Genomic DNA, 13,964 nt, shown 5'->3' on the forward strand with positions numbered 1-13,964 from the left:
CCCTGGGGGTGCTGTCTCTCTCTCTCTCTCTCTCACTCTCCTGCTGCCCTTATCCCTCTCAGTCTCTGGAGCTCAACAGCCAGGGCCAAAGACAGCAACAGGTGGGCATCCAGGAAGTCAGGCAGCAGGCTCCGCAGTGGGCTTTCTCAGGGATGGGGTGGGCACCAAGGCAGTGTTTCTCAGACTTGAGGAAGCCCAAAAGGGTATCTCTGAGGGGTAATGTCACTTTAAGAAACTGGCTGTAGAGCCAAATAGGTGTACATATGTTTGTTTACCTGCAGTGATTATGCCAACACTTTAAAAAGTGACTTTATCTAAAAACCCAGATTTCCAGCTGGGCCAACAATCCCAACTAGAATAGGCTAAGCTGAATAGTTCCACACAGGACAAAAGCTCCATTTGTAAGTCTCCGCTACACCCCATTAATCTCCTCCAACATCACCTGGGGACACGTTCTACCTGGCCACAATTAGAGTTGACCCAGATTGAGGCCAACTTGGCAACAAACCCAGGTACTCAATTACATCACAGGCTCTTTATAGATCAAATAGAGAAAAAGATTCTCATAGGAAGCCTATACTCCAGAGAACACATCTTTAGCACCTTAAGTATCTTGTTTCCCTTAGCACCCAGTTTGAGAAACACTGTCAAGAGGATGGACAGGTCTGCTGTGGGGCAAGCCTAGGGTTCCCTGTATGCAGTAGGGAGGAAAGAGGTGCACAGCAGGCGTGACCCTGGGGCGACCATCTGCACACCCCTTGAGCATGGCCTTGAGCATGTGGGGGGGACATCTCTGAGCCACTGGGGGTCATGGCCTCTTGCAGCTGATCCCGACTGAGCTGGAGGAGGAGCCAGGAGAGTGCAGCCCTGGCCAGGGCAGCCTGCGCTTCTGCCACAAGCCACCGACAGAGCTCAAGGGGCCGGATGGGATCCACATGGTGCATGGCAGCACGGGCACGCTGCTGGCCACTGACCTCAACAGCCTGCCCGAGGATGACCAGAAGGGCCTGGGTCGCTCGCTGGAGACCCTGACGGCCGCTGAGGCCAGCGCCTTCGAGCGCAACGCCCGCACAGAGTCCGCCAAATCCACACCCCTGCACAAGCTTCGCGATGTCATCATGGAGAGTCCCCTGGAGATCACTGAGTTATGATGAGATGGGGGGGGGCCTTGCTGATGTGAGCAGGGCCTGTTCCCGGCCCCCAGGGCAAAGGCAGGGCAGGACCGAGGGTGTGGGCCCCTCCCCAGGCCAGCCCTGGGTGTCCGACCTTGGGTTGGCCCGGCAGCAGCGGCCTGCATCAGCTGCTCAGTTTCCACTTTTGCCCAACGCTCATTCAGCATCTGCTCTCTACCTTCATAAAATTTTGTTATTTTTTTAAGAAAACCAAACAAAAATGTTAAGTGTCTAAGGACAAGGTAAGGGGGGTCACTGAGGGCCCAGGAGTCTGAGGACGAACTCAGCCCAGGCTGAGCTGGAAGAAGCCAAGGAGACCCTCTTCCCCTCCCCGCCCCCGTACACTGTCGTCCCATCCCGTCCCCCACACAGCGCAGCAGCCCAGCAGCGGGGAGGGGGTGCTGGGCTCGACTCCTCAACTTCAGTTCAAGTCCCAGTGCGTTTCTGCCACATCCCTGGCTGGACACCCAGGTGGGGACAGTAAGTGATCCCTGCCTCCTCACATGGACAAGATCAATGTCAGCGAACTGAGTTCTTTGCAGATCACTGGCTTCCCAAATGTGCCCAGCTCATAAAGAGAAATGACTGATGTTCCCTTGGGTTTTGAATGTCACGTGTTCGTGTGTATTCCTTTTTTTAAACTAAGTTATTCCCTCAATTTTTTTCCCCTTGGTTTTGTTTAACTGGTACTCACTGAACGTTTCTGTAAGGGTCTGAATTTTAAAAAGAAAAGCAACTCACAGGAACCAGCAATATGCTCCAACTCTGGTAAACTACCCATGTGGCTGGCCCGGCCGCGGGAGGGTGAAAGGCAGGGTAGATCTGGGCCCAGCCTTCCGGTGCTCCCCTGACCCACTGCTGGCCCTGGGTCTCTCAGGGAGAACCACCAGGTGGGATTTTCTTTACCCACTTCACTTTCTTTGTCTGGCCAAGGGGGGCCATAGGAATGCTGGGCACTTACGGGCCCACGGCCTCAGAGCTAATCCAAATCCAAACTCTTCTGGCTGAGGTGGCACAGAAACACTCAGGCCCAGGTCTGGCTGACAGATTTTATTGTTAAATCACAGAACCTTTAGTGCAAAACAAACAAAAAAATCATTAAGTCTTACAGCAACTGCATCTCGTTGTTTCCTGGCAACCAGAAGTGGAACAGAAGATGGAGCCAAACAGGAGAAGCAGCAGAGCGGCAGCCACGGTCCCCAGAGAGCAGGCCCACCACCCGGTAGCCAGGGGCTCATGACGTGTCATCCACATTTACTGAAGGTCAAAAAGAACATCTACGAAACGAGGGTCAGAGGGGAGGGGACTGACTGCCCAGAGCAATGGTGGGCAGCAGCGCAGAGACACAGAAGGGCCTCAGCAGCCAGGTGGACACAAGAGCAAGCATGAGGTGGTCAGCACTGTCCCAAATGCTCACACACAAGCCAGGCCCACAGGACCTCCACAGAGCGCCAGCAGGTTACAGTCAGGCGGACTGCCCCCTCCTCCCCACACCCACACAACCCCAATGAGGAGGCAGCAGGAAAGACACAGGAAAGCGGAATCAAAGGCTGACCCAGGGACAGCGAACCCCAGCCCCACCCAGGTCTCCTGAGTAGCTGCTTCCAAAACCTCTACTGCAGTGAGAACTATGCTGCTTAAAAATCCTGAATGTTCGGAGCATCTAATCTTTCATATAAAACAGCCTTTGTTTTGCTTCTTTGTACAGCAGCCAACAGGCCCAGGAAGGAGAGGGCCCTCCTTAGGGTAGGTGGAGGCCTCCGAACAAGGCCCCAGCCAAGAGGATGGACGGCCTCTGTCAAGCAGCTCTGGCTCATGCCAGCAGCCAGAGCCCCCTCTCCTCCTCCAGGTAACCACCATGCAAGAGCAGACTGACAGACCTCCAGTACACAGTATGTCATCATCTGTCTAGCAGAGAAAAGGGACACTGAGGCAGCTATGTCAGCGGCAGGCCTGGGTGCCTCCTGCGCTGACAGCAATGCTACAATAAGGGAGATGATAAATGGAGTGAGGGAAAGGGGGTCCTATTTTTATAACAAAGTCAACAGAGCTGTGTTCGTTCCCCCAGACACACAAGTAGGAAAAGATGCTGCAGTTTCTCCAAGATGGAACATTCCTTCTAGTTCCACACGTGACGTTTGCAATGCTCGACAGCCTGACAGGAGAGAAGAAACTGGGTTTAGTCTTCAGATGACAAACTCCATTCCTGGCCCAATAGTGCATGAGACATCACCCAAAACGGGGACCTGTTATCTTGTCTTACATAGGAGGGATGGCAGCAATCGCTGAAGACCCAGGACAGTACCTCTTTTAAAACCAGGGAGTATGTGACCATCATTCTGGGGCGTCACAAGGCAGGAGTCCTGAGCAGCAGAGGCAAGCACTCCTGTGTTCTGCAAATGAGCACCCACGCAGGTGGGGCCCAGGACTCTTTACCCCGTTACACGCCTGGGGCCAGCATGCAGCTGGTAAGCTGTACAGAGGCCCCCAAGGCGGAACTGCTCACCCGAGAGTCAGAGGTACGCACCAGCTCGGGCTTGAGAAATGGACCCAGGGCACATTTGCCCAGGACAGCAGCAGAAACCTATTCCACCACTGACCATGCTGTGGGCGGGAGTGGGGGTGATGGTGCAGATGGGCTGGGGCCTGGCTGGAGGAAAGAGCTGGACAGGGCAGGGTGGGCCTCGCCACCCCTCCCTGCCAGTGGCCCAAGATAATGCAACCTCTCTGACATGGCACAGTGAGGCCCCACTGGTCACAAGGAACCCCCATGAGGAAGAAAAAGTTACGCAAAGGAACATTAAGTAATGGAAGCAGCTTGTCTAAACATCCCCAACCCAGGAAAGCAGTGTGGGTCACCCAACTGGTGGCTGCCCAGCTAGGAGAATGCCACAGCACCCTGGAGCTGCTGATGAGGTGCCAACTCTCAGGGCTGTTCAAGAAGAGCTCTGGTTGGCCCCAGGTGAAGATTCAGGCCAGGCTCCAGCCAGGGCTGATGTAACCCGAGGGGGCAGCAGGACTTGTGTAAGAATGGGGACAATGAATCCAAGAGGCCTTATGTAATCCCTGGGGCGACCTTGTGCAAATCTGACCCTGTCACAAGGGAAATGAAGGCAAAACCAAGAAGCAAAGAGTGCTAGAGAATATCCAGCCTCCTCCTCACACCTCAGAGAAAAATGGAGTTAGTCCTGCCTATGCTGGGCAGCCACAAGTAAGCCTAATTGCCTCTCTGGGCCTCAGTTTTTTCCCTGACATTAAGACAAGGTAGAAGGCCAATCACTGAGGCTCCCATTAAAGCAGGATTTTCAGGCAAGGTGCCCAGCTGGCAAGGTAGGCCTGAGGAGCAGATGCTCACTACTCACATTACACTGGGTAGCTGACTCCATGTTCTGGCACCAGTAGCTTGGGCCCCAGACACACTTCTCAGTTCCCAAAAGAGGCTTATGGGCTGTGGGGCAGGCTCCAATTTTCTATATGGTGAAAAAAGGGCAAAAGAAGAGGGAAGAATTAGATCCACTCAACTAATCCTTTTCAAAACTGAGATTATCAGCTGCTAGAAGAACCAGCTAGATCAGAGCTCTGACACGCAGTTTCAGAAACAATTAGGGTTGCTAAGTCAAGTGGTGGGGCCTAAAAGCCTGGCTCTCTGTCTTCTTGGCTCTCCCGCATGCATGCCAGAGACTCTGCCCCACGGTCAAACATCTCAGAGGACCCCTGGAGGGGCCATGCAGCTCCCCCAGGCTACAGCGCCCGAGAGCCCACCCTGCCCAGCAGAACTTACCAAGCACACGAAGGATGGCTCCATCACCTCCACCAGGATTTCCACCAGCACGGGCTCGTACTCAGTCACAAACTGATCACACTGTGGAGTAAACAGGTACGGGTCCAGGTCCAGGTGTGCCCAAGCAGAGTGGAGACATAAGCAGGGGCGCTGGACGTGTTCTTCTATAAGAAGCCCGGACAGTGCCAGCTCGGCGGGCCCAGGGCCTCCCTTCCCAAATGCCCCACCACCTACCCTGGATTCCATGCCTGGAGGCAGAAATGGTTGGTTTTCCCTCAAAACTTCAGTCAGGGGTGCAATCAACGAGCTACCCAGCCTCAGCATTCCCTAAGCAGGTCTGACATTCTGGCCAAAGCAGCCCAGGGCGTACCTGCTTCTGGTATGGCTCAGGCAGGAAGCTGCAGCCTTTCTCAAGAGCAGCCAGGATCTGCTCCTTTGTGCTGTTTTTCTCCAGGTTGCGGTCCAAATAGCTAACCAGCCTCTTGCACACCTCACAGAAGCCACCGTCCTTCAGCTGAGCCACGTGTGCTACGCAAGCAAGCACAGGCTCAGTGCTGGCAGGTACCCCCAAACCCAAGGGGGGCCAGCCAGCCTCACCCCCACCAGGCTCACCAGTCAGTGCAGGCAGCTCCTGGGGGGAGCAGAGATGGATCAATCTGCACACTAATTCAGGGCTCGCCTCCTGCAAGAGGAGTGACAGGATGGAGCTGCCGTAAGTGTCCACCACCTCTTGGCACTCCTCAGATAAGGATTTGGGCAATTTTGAGCAAACTTTATCCAAAGTGCGAAGTATTTCTTCCTGAAACACAAGACAAGAGGATCACATGAGAAGATGGGAAGGTGGGAGAGATTCGAAAATACTAATATGACCAGGAACCCAGCCAACAGCAAGGTGGTGTTTTCTCCCCCAAAAGACTGGAGCTACAGAGCAGGGCAAAGTGGCCACCTCTGGCCCCAGCCTGGAGGGATCCACTCGTGGGAAGTGGCTGTACAGATTCCCAGGCTGGTGTCCAACACCAGCAAGAGCCAAGCCCACCTCTTCTGTGGGTTCTCCCGCCAGGCTGTTCTGGCTCAACAGACAGGAGAGCTCCTCTCTGCCAGGAGGGCAGCATTCTGGAAATGCACATACCTCGGTCCTGTTGTCGATCAGCTTGACCACCTCCTTCACCAGTAACTCACACACCTCGCAGTAAACATCGGCCTTCGCCTGGACCAGGTCCTTCTGTGAAGGGGGAAAAGGAGAACACTTTAATGCTGAGACTCTCACCTCACCCGCTCCTTGGTCCTGCTCCTTGACAGGAGAGGGAACACTGAGGCCAGGGACAGGTTAGCATCACACAAACGGCCACTTCCTACTGAATTCAAAATAATGTGTGGTTTCCTCCTGTGTCCAAGTTCCAGGCCCTCCTGCTTTTATTTGGTGGAGACCTGTCCCTTTCCCCAATCCTCTACCTCCACCCGCTCCTCCCGCCACAGCCCACCAAAACCCAGGAACGTACACTTAGGAGACACAAGCAGTGAAAGCATCTCTCCGCCCACAAAGAGCTGTCCATATGATGGTGTGTTTGGCCACAACCATTTCACCATCCAGCGTTCGTTTTGGGGAGGGGGATGGGGAGCAGGAGCAGAGAGAGGATTCACGGTCCACTATCTAGAACACGGAGTTTTAAACACATTTCAGGCTGCTTTTGAGTTTCAGGTCTCAGCACCTGAGAGTGCTATTCTAGAGCCTACTTTAATGAAGTAATATTGTTGACTAGAACCTGCTGTGACAGTGGAAACATTCTCTCTCTCTGCTGTCCAATACGGCAGCCACTAGCCACGTGTGTCTATTGAGCACTTGAAATGTAGCTAATTTACCAAGGAACTGAACTTCTAAATGTTTAATTTTATTTAAATTTAAGTAGTCATATGTGGCTAGAGTACAAGCTATAACTCTCCTTCATTTTCTCCGGCCATTAATTCAGTCAGCAAGGTGGGCCAGGGCCTATGAGCATCTCAGTGGGGGGGGGGGGGGGGCGAGGCAGCAGTGTTTCCCCAACTCCATCGGATACTTAACCCTTCCTTCCTGTGGTCCACACGCTGCGAGAAGACAGTAAAAGGAGATGAGGCAGCTGAAGGTCAAGTGACAAGGGGATGAGACAGCTGGAGGTCAAGTGACACGTGAAGTTCTGGAACAAGTGCATGCATGAGCCATGTGATAAGAGCTCACATGGGCCGGGCCCCCAGGAACACCAGGACAATTTTGTTCGCCACAGTAGGTGAACTGCCGTAGGCCTCAACCTCTAAAACACTGCCTAGCCCATAAGATGTGCTGAAGACAAACTCATTATGGAATGAAGGAGGATCTGTACCAAGTGAAGGGGGCTAGGGAAAAAAGACACCCGTGCACACACAGGCAGCACACCCAGAGAAGCTTCTGCACACCTGGGGATGTGCTAGGAATATCAAGTTTGTACCACGGCCATGTGTGGGCCACAGAAAGCACACTGGTAAAGGTCAGGTTGGAGCCAGGTACTGAAAAATGGTCTTGAATGGCAGGCTAAATTTGTGGACTTGATCCCACGAGAACTTGGGTTTCTAACCAAGGGAATCACTGTGCTGGGGCGGGGGGGGGCGGGGGGGGGGTGGGGAGGGTGGAGGTGCTGCTGCATTAGTATAGGGAATACCATAAACTAATGGTCTCAAACTCAAATACCTTTAGGAACCAGGCAGGGAAACAAAAAGGTGTGTGCCTCGCAGGATGTGACACACATGGAGAGGCAGGGTGTCAGAGAGTCTGGGTCAGTACAAAACAATGACACCAGGTACCTTAATGGGCTCCACCAGTTCCAGGGCAGGGATGACGTTCTCCGAGACCACTTTGCCAGGGATCAGAGTCTGCAGGGGCATCTCCTTCACCTCGTCACAGAACCCAACCAGTCCACAAATCTCCTTGGGTTGCTGAAGAGAGCACAGAAAAAGCAGTCAGATGCAGGCCTGCAGCCACCACCCCTCAGGACCACTCTCTACACACAAAGGTTGGGGTGCTGGAGGAGCACCCTGGTCCCAGTGTCAAGGCTGACTGCCCCCCAGACAGGCAAAGAGTCTGTATTAAATCTAAAGGGGCTCATGCAAATGCAGGTGTACCCGTTTCACGTTGGGGAAGAGGCCACACAAAGCTCTGAAGGGAGATCAGACAGAACCACTGTCTCTGCTCCAACCAGGAAGCACGCCGGGGCAGTAAACGGCCCGGCATCTCTGACAGGCAGTCAGATCGCCTCCAAGGACGCCCGGCCTGCTCGAGAACCTGTTTTTCGGCTGAGCTGGTTCACTCTCAGTAGGAAGTAAGCTATATGTTCTTTCTAGAGGAGGAACTACTATGCCCATAAACTAACAGAAAGCCAAAAGTGTTAGAAATAAAACCACACCGGATCTTTCAGTGGCAGGACCATTTAAAAGGATGCATTAAGGGGAAATGTTGGCTTTTTTAAAAACCACATTCTATGTTCACAATTGCACACAGGACACACAAAAACCCAATCTCCCAAACTGACGAATCCTTTCAAGTCCCACAGTCTCTAGATAGATCCCCTTTCCATCCAGACACCAAACCACAGAGAACTAGATAGTCTGGACAACATCTTGACCATTTCACTATGATGGCCAAGAGCAAGAAAAGTATACATGCTTTGTGTAAACCAAATGCAACCAGCAACTAGCCCTGGCCTAATGGCTTTTCCCTCCCACCACCAAGCCATAAAGCAGCAGAAACAGGATGCTAAAGATGAGACCTGTTAAGGGAAGAGAGTTAGACCATGGCTACAGTTCATCTTGTTCACTACTGAGAGGGCTCTAGAATTAAATAAGGTTGGAAAGCATATACTAAGAATATGCTTTGGCACGCTTTAAGAACAGGGGAAAATCAGAATGGGGCCAAAGATACAGCAAGCTTTTTAGAAAAAAGACAAAGATTCAGGAGGTGTGTGGCTGCTTTGTCTCAGATCAGCTTTGTTCTATAACTCCTTGAGACGGCCTAGGTAAAAATTCAGATATTTCAGCCAAAGTCCTCTCCCATTAGACTTCAAAATACCTTTGAAAATTGTGAACTCTAATCCTAGAGACAGATGCCAGTGCTCAGAGGGGGCAATGTCAGGACAGCTCCAAAAGGGCACTGGCTCAGTAAGTACAGTCCGGGGCTTAGTCCCCATATTATGCCACCAACGGCCTGGCTCTGGAGCCATCTGATCGATCTGACTCCAAGACCCCCAGGACCCCATCACCCAGAGGGGCAAAAGCCACAATCAAGAGATTGTTTCCAACTCTCTGGATCCAACAGACAGGGGAACAGTCTGCTCGCTATTTGCAAATGACTTGCTCATGCAGCAGAAGCATTTCTGGGGTTATGAAAAACAGGACTAAAGACATGCAATGCTCTCTCGAGTCATGACAGAAACAAGGTGTCCCACCGGAAGTCAGGTCTACACTGAAGGAAGCTGAGGCATATCTCCAGGGCCACCCATGGTTCCCCATCATCATACTGGTGGCCTGCACGTGGTCGGCTAGGCACTGATTTTGACCAGAGTACAAGGCTCTGCTAGCTCATTTTCTGGCCCCCTGAAGGGGAGATGAGACCCCCCCCCCAACACCTCAAGTGCTGAATCACAGGGGAGAGACGCAGAAGCTCCCCCGCCAACCATATTTATTAACAGAGAGGGACCCTGCCCTTTGCTCTCATTCCTTGTATCTGTCAGAGCTGATCATGCCATACACAAGAGGTGAGCAAAGAACTACGAGAAGCAGCAGACCGCTACTACAAGCAAATTCCCATCACATACCTGATCCTGCTGTTGAACAAAAAAACAGGAAATCGGAGATGAAAATAAGAGAAAGGAAAGGACACAACAGTTAAGAAAAAATTAAAATAACAATAATCAAGCAGTTAACCAGGTGTAAGGATGTCACCAGAAGTTTAAGGGAAATGCCCTTTCAGTCACATGTCAGCAACCTACCTTGTTCCTACCATTGTGTGTACAAGGGGGCCCTGAGAGCTACCCGGGCCCTCGGGGGACAGACCACACTGCCCAGCTTGTGTGTGCTCCATTCCCATGTCCCTGACACACCAAATCATGCTCAAAACACTGGGCAGCAGGTCCACAGAAAACGCCACATTATGAACAGCTCTCCATCCTCAAAAGCCTAACCTCAAAATGTTGACAAACCTCGGGTTGGTGATGAGCAGCAAAATGGAACAAGACACAGGGCTGCCCAAACTAGGGGTGTGTGTTATAATATAAAATATACCCAGAGGGGTCAGGGATCCCGAACCACACTCTCCACTGCCCAGGTTCAGGCAATCCACACCCAGGTGGTCAAATGTCAGCCTGGTGGGCTGGTTTGACAGTATATCAAAAGCCTTGCCCTTTGATTCAGCAATCCCAGTTTTACCTATACTAAAGGAAAAAACAGAGAAGTGCCTATGTATCTACTTGACCGTAAAGATGTTCATCATGCTTTTTATCTCAAGGGCAAACATGAAAATGAGCTAAACATCCAGCCATGGGAGATTGGTAACATAAATTATGTTTTATCCACACAGTGAATAGTATGCAGCCACTTAAAAATCATTTGTACAAGAATATTTAATGACCAATACATTTTTAGACAAAAATGCAAACTACAAAGTTTGAAATACTATATAAAATCTGACCCCACTGATATTTTTTAAAACCCCAATAGATTTTTGATTTGGTAAGTAAATTCCATGTTTTCAAAAAATGTCTATGCAGTATAATTTTTATAACAAGAAAACTATTTTTTTAGTTAGCTATGAGCAATCACGTAACCAGATAAAGTCACGTCAAAGGTTTATTTGTCCCCAGTCTAGCTGCACACCTTTGTAAGCTGCTTTTAAACTGTTTTTAGAACAAGGTAGGGTATGAATAATGACCCCAAATAAACTCTCTTGTGCCTGGATGGAGTCCTTGAGCACTCAGAGTGGGGACAAAGAGTAAATAAATCTTTTAGGTTTTGCAGACCGTAAGGTCTCATCTCTGCTGCTGTAGCACAAACCACGCAGCCCCGTGTTCCAATGAGACCTTACAAAAACAGGTGGTGGGCTATCGTTTGCTGACCCGATTAGAGAACAAACTCAAGGACTGGAGGCCAATCTCAATGTAGTCAGAAAGTCAGCAGTGACAGAGAGAAAAATTTGCAACCTAGTCCTCAACTCCTGCAAATTAGATCTCAGGAGGCCAGTGCATGTGCCCCATGTAAGAATACCTCCCGTCCACCTGCTCTGTACAGTACTTTTCTGCACGGAGCCAGCTATCTCACTTCACAGATCACTATTTTCTGCCTCCAGTGATGAAGGAATGCCCCTACCAGGTGGAGGCATCAGAAGCAGGTGCAGGTGTTACAGCTAACACTGCTGCAGGGCGCAGGACCAACTCTGGGAGGCGGGATTCTCCCACTCTCAGAACTCAGGCTGCAACACAGCAGTTCTCAGGCCTGGCCTAGCTACAGAGCAGACTATTCCCACGGTCCCAGGGTGAAAGCCAGATGCTAGAAATCTGATAGCCAGCTCACATCTGCACAGGCAGAGAGAAGCCAGGAAGCCACTAGGGCAGTCCTGGGCTCAGGCTGCTTCAGCCTTCCCTCCAGCTGAGGAAGGCAAAGGGGAGGCACTGAGTTACAGGTGGAGAGTCTGCAGGTCACAGAGGGATCATTCTGGCCCTATTCAGTACTCGAAGGGAAAAAAGAGAAACTAAATCATATAATTTTCAAAATTCCTGGAAATCACCAAGCTTGAGACAAAGAAAAATGGTAACAAGGAGCATCCCCTGCCACCTACCATATGCATCATCATTTGGACGGCAATTTCAGAATACTGGTTGATATAGTTCTTGCACTGGGGAGAGAGAAAGAGACTGTTAGTGAAAGCCACTGCTGCAATCACACACCAAAGACCCAGCACTCCCAACAGGGTCAACAGGAGGTCATCAGGCAAGTTTCCAAGAGAAGAGTCCTGTATGTGTCGGCTCTGGGCAAGTTTTAGTAAGATAAAAATCGCGATCTGACTATTCTATACCTTATAGGAAAACGTGTGCAAAAGGTATCTTGAAAAGGTTTTCCTCGGGCTGGCCCAGTGGCATAGCGGTTAAACTCGTGCACTCCACACTCTGCTTCGGCAACTCAGGGTTTGCCAGTTCAGACCCTGGGCATGGACCTACACACCGCACATCAAGCCGTGCTGTGGCAGCATTCCACACAGAAGAACTAGAGGACTTACAACTAGGATACACAACTATGTACTGGGACTTTGGGGAGAAAAAAAAAAAAGAGGAAGACTGGCAACAAACGTTAGCTCAGGGCCAATCTTCCTCACAAAAAAGAAAAGTTGTTTGGTAAACAAAAAAGAAGAAAATGTTTCCAAAGGCCCTTAGAAATGAGGTCCTCCAATCTCCTTTTATGGCCCAAACTTGCCCTAAGGTCACACAGCAACTACTCTGGAGCAATTTAGAGTGAGTGTGGCTATAAGATATGCTGCTAGGAATCTGAGATTACTTTTTAAATCCATTCACACGTTCTTTTTTTTTTTTTTCTGTTTTTTCCTCCCCAAATGCCCCTAGTACATAGTTGTATATTTTAGTTGTGGGGTGCTATAGTTGTGGCATGTGGGACACCGCCTCAACATGGCCTGATGCGCGGTGCCATGTCCCTGCCCAGGATCCAAACCAGCGAAACCCTGGGCCGCCAAAGCAGAGCACTCGAACTTAGCGACTAGGCCACGGGGTGGCCCCCATTCACACATTCTTGGAAAGGATTATGAAGTTTAAATCCAGTAGAATCAAGTTATAATCATTTTCAACCTGCCTATTTTCATACAAATCTAGGTATCTCCTACAGCCCTCGGGTGCCTCTCCAGGTGAGAAAGCCAAAGGTAAATAGCCTTCAGAGAGGGTTAATTTGGGGAAGCCAATTAACATAGCAAATATGCAAAGATGCTTCCATGAGGCTAAAAGATTCCCAGGCTTTCAAGAGAGCGAGTCAACAGAGGGGAACCCTCAGCAACCAGAGCCAGCCATTCTCCCCGAGACGCCCTGCTCTAGACCCCAGACCCACAGAGTTCCCCAGCTTCCCCACATCCAGCCCCACAAAAGTTTTGCAGTTGTCGGGTTCTAAACTGGCATTTTGGTCTTACCCATCAATCTTATGAGTGTGACTAATGTGAAGAGAATAGGGTCCAGGAACTAAAACCCCCTAAGTGGCAACAAACGAGTATGTGAGCCCACAGGATTAACAGCCACCATCGTGAGGAAGGCATCCAGGGTGACCCTCCCACAGCCAGCCGGCTGTGTGGAGAGGACACTAAATTATGAACGTACACCAGCCAGGCTTTCAAAAACAGGGTTACAAGTGGTTCTAGTGTTCTTATACATGTGGTCACTAAGAGGAAAAAAATCTTCAGAAGAGTGATCTCCTTGCACTATTTTGTCCCAACAGTTTTGTTACATGTCCAAATTCAATTAACCAACGATATTTAAGTACCCACCAGGTGTTCTGGCTGCTTTTGGGGAAAAAAAAGGAAAAAGGAGTTGTTTGAACAATCTCTTCCTCAAAACCCTTAGGCTGGAACTTAAAATGGTACCCCAGGGAGTGAAGTTTTCTTGGTTCCCCGACTCCTGTCCCCAGAGCCCAGCCGCCCCCCACCCCCCCACGTCCCCCCACCCCCCAAAACAGGGATGAGGATGCATGAGGAGATAAGGCTCACCAAGTCGGCTATGCCAGGCCCCAGGCGGTCACACTGCTCCTTGGCATGGTCCACCAAGGCCTCAACAAAGGTGGAGTTGGTCCTTACAGCATTCTGGATGTCAGTCACCATCTGAATGCAGTCCTGGCAAACATCCCCGCCAGCCTAACAGAGACAGGGCAGTTAGGCGTAAACACTGCATACTCCTCCAATAACTAAGAGGATTCAAATGTCAGGAAAACTCCCTCACGTGCTCATGACTGCAGCTCTAGGGCTGACT

The 13,964-nt window shown here is 50.8% G+C and overlaps 2 protein-coding genes across 5 annotated transcripts in view; one reads left to right on the plus strand and one right to left on the minus strand.

The window, feature by feature from the left end:
• CDH23 (cadherin related 23) overlaps positions 1–1,830 on the plus strand; it is a 77,399-nt gene extending 75,569 nt beyond the window's left edge. For 3 of the 4 annotated variants that reach the window (XR_011423123.1, XM_070226815.1, XM_023644557.2), the window contains one exon: positions 825–1,830. Coding sequence is in view for 3 of the 4 variants with exons in the window: in XM_070226815.1 (XP_070082916.1) it covers positions 825–1,151 (327 nt within the window). In the remaining variant the exon portion in view is untranslated. The remainder of the gene's footprint in view (positions 1–824) is intronic. The other variant, XM_070226830.1, reaches the window with a different exon arrangement.
• Positions 1,831–2,207: 377 nt separating this feature from the next.
• PSAP (prosaposin) overlaps positions 2,208–13,964 on the minus strand; it is a 30,177-nt gene continuing 18,420 nt past the window's right edge. The window contains exons 6-14 of the mRNA XM_005602450.4: positions 13,706–13,849; positions 11,786–11,842; positions 7,765–7,896; positions 6,083–6,175; positions 5,566–5,752; positions 5,324–5,481; positions 4,954–5,034; positions 4,535–4,642; positions 2,208–3,327 (exon numbers count right to left, since the gene is read on the minus strand). Of these exons, the coding sequence (XP_005602507.1) occupies positions 3,292–3,327; positions 4,535–4,642; positions 4,954–5,034; positions 5,324–5,481; positions 5,566–5,752; positions 6,083–6,175; positions 7,765–7,896; positions 11,786–11,842; positions 13,706–13,849 (996 nt within the window). The 3' untranslated portion in view covers positions 2,208–3,291. The remainder of the gene's footprint in view (positions 3,328–4,534; positions 4,643–4,953; positions 5,035–5,323; positions 5,482–5,565; positions 5,753–6,082; positions 6,176–7,764; positions 7,897–11,785; positions 11,843–13,705; positions 13,850–13,964) is intronic.

The sequence above is a fragment of the Equus caballus genome, chromosome 1 (genome assembly GCF_041296265.1).
Source record: "Equus caballus isolate H_3958 breed thoroughbred chromosome 1, TB-T2T, whole genome shotgun sequence".
NCBI classification, from domain to species: Eukaryota; Metazoa; Chordata; class Mammalia; order Perissodactyla; family Equidae; genus Equus; species Equus caballus.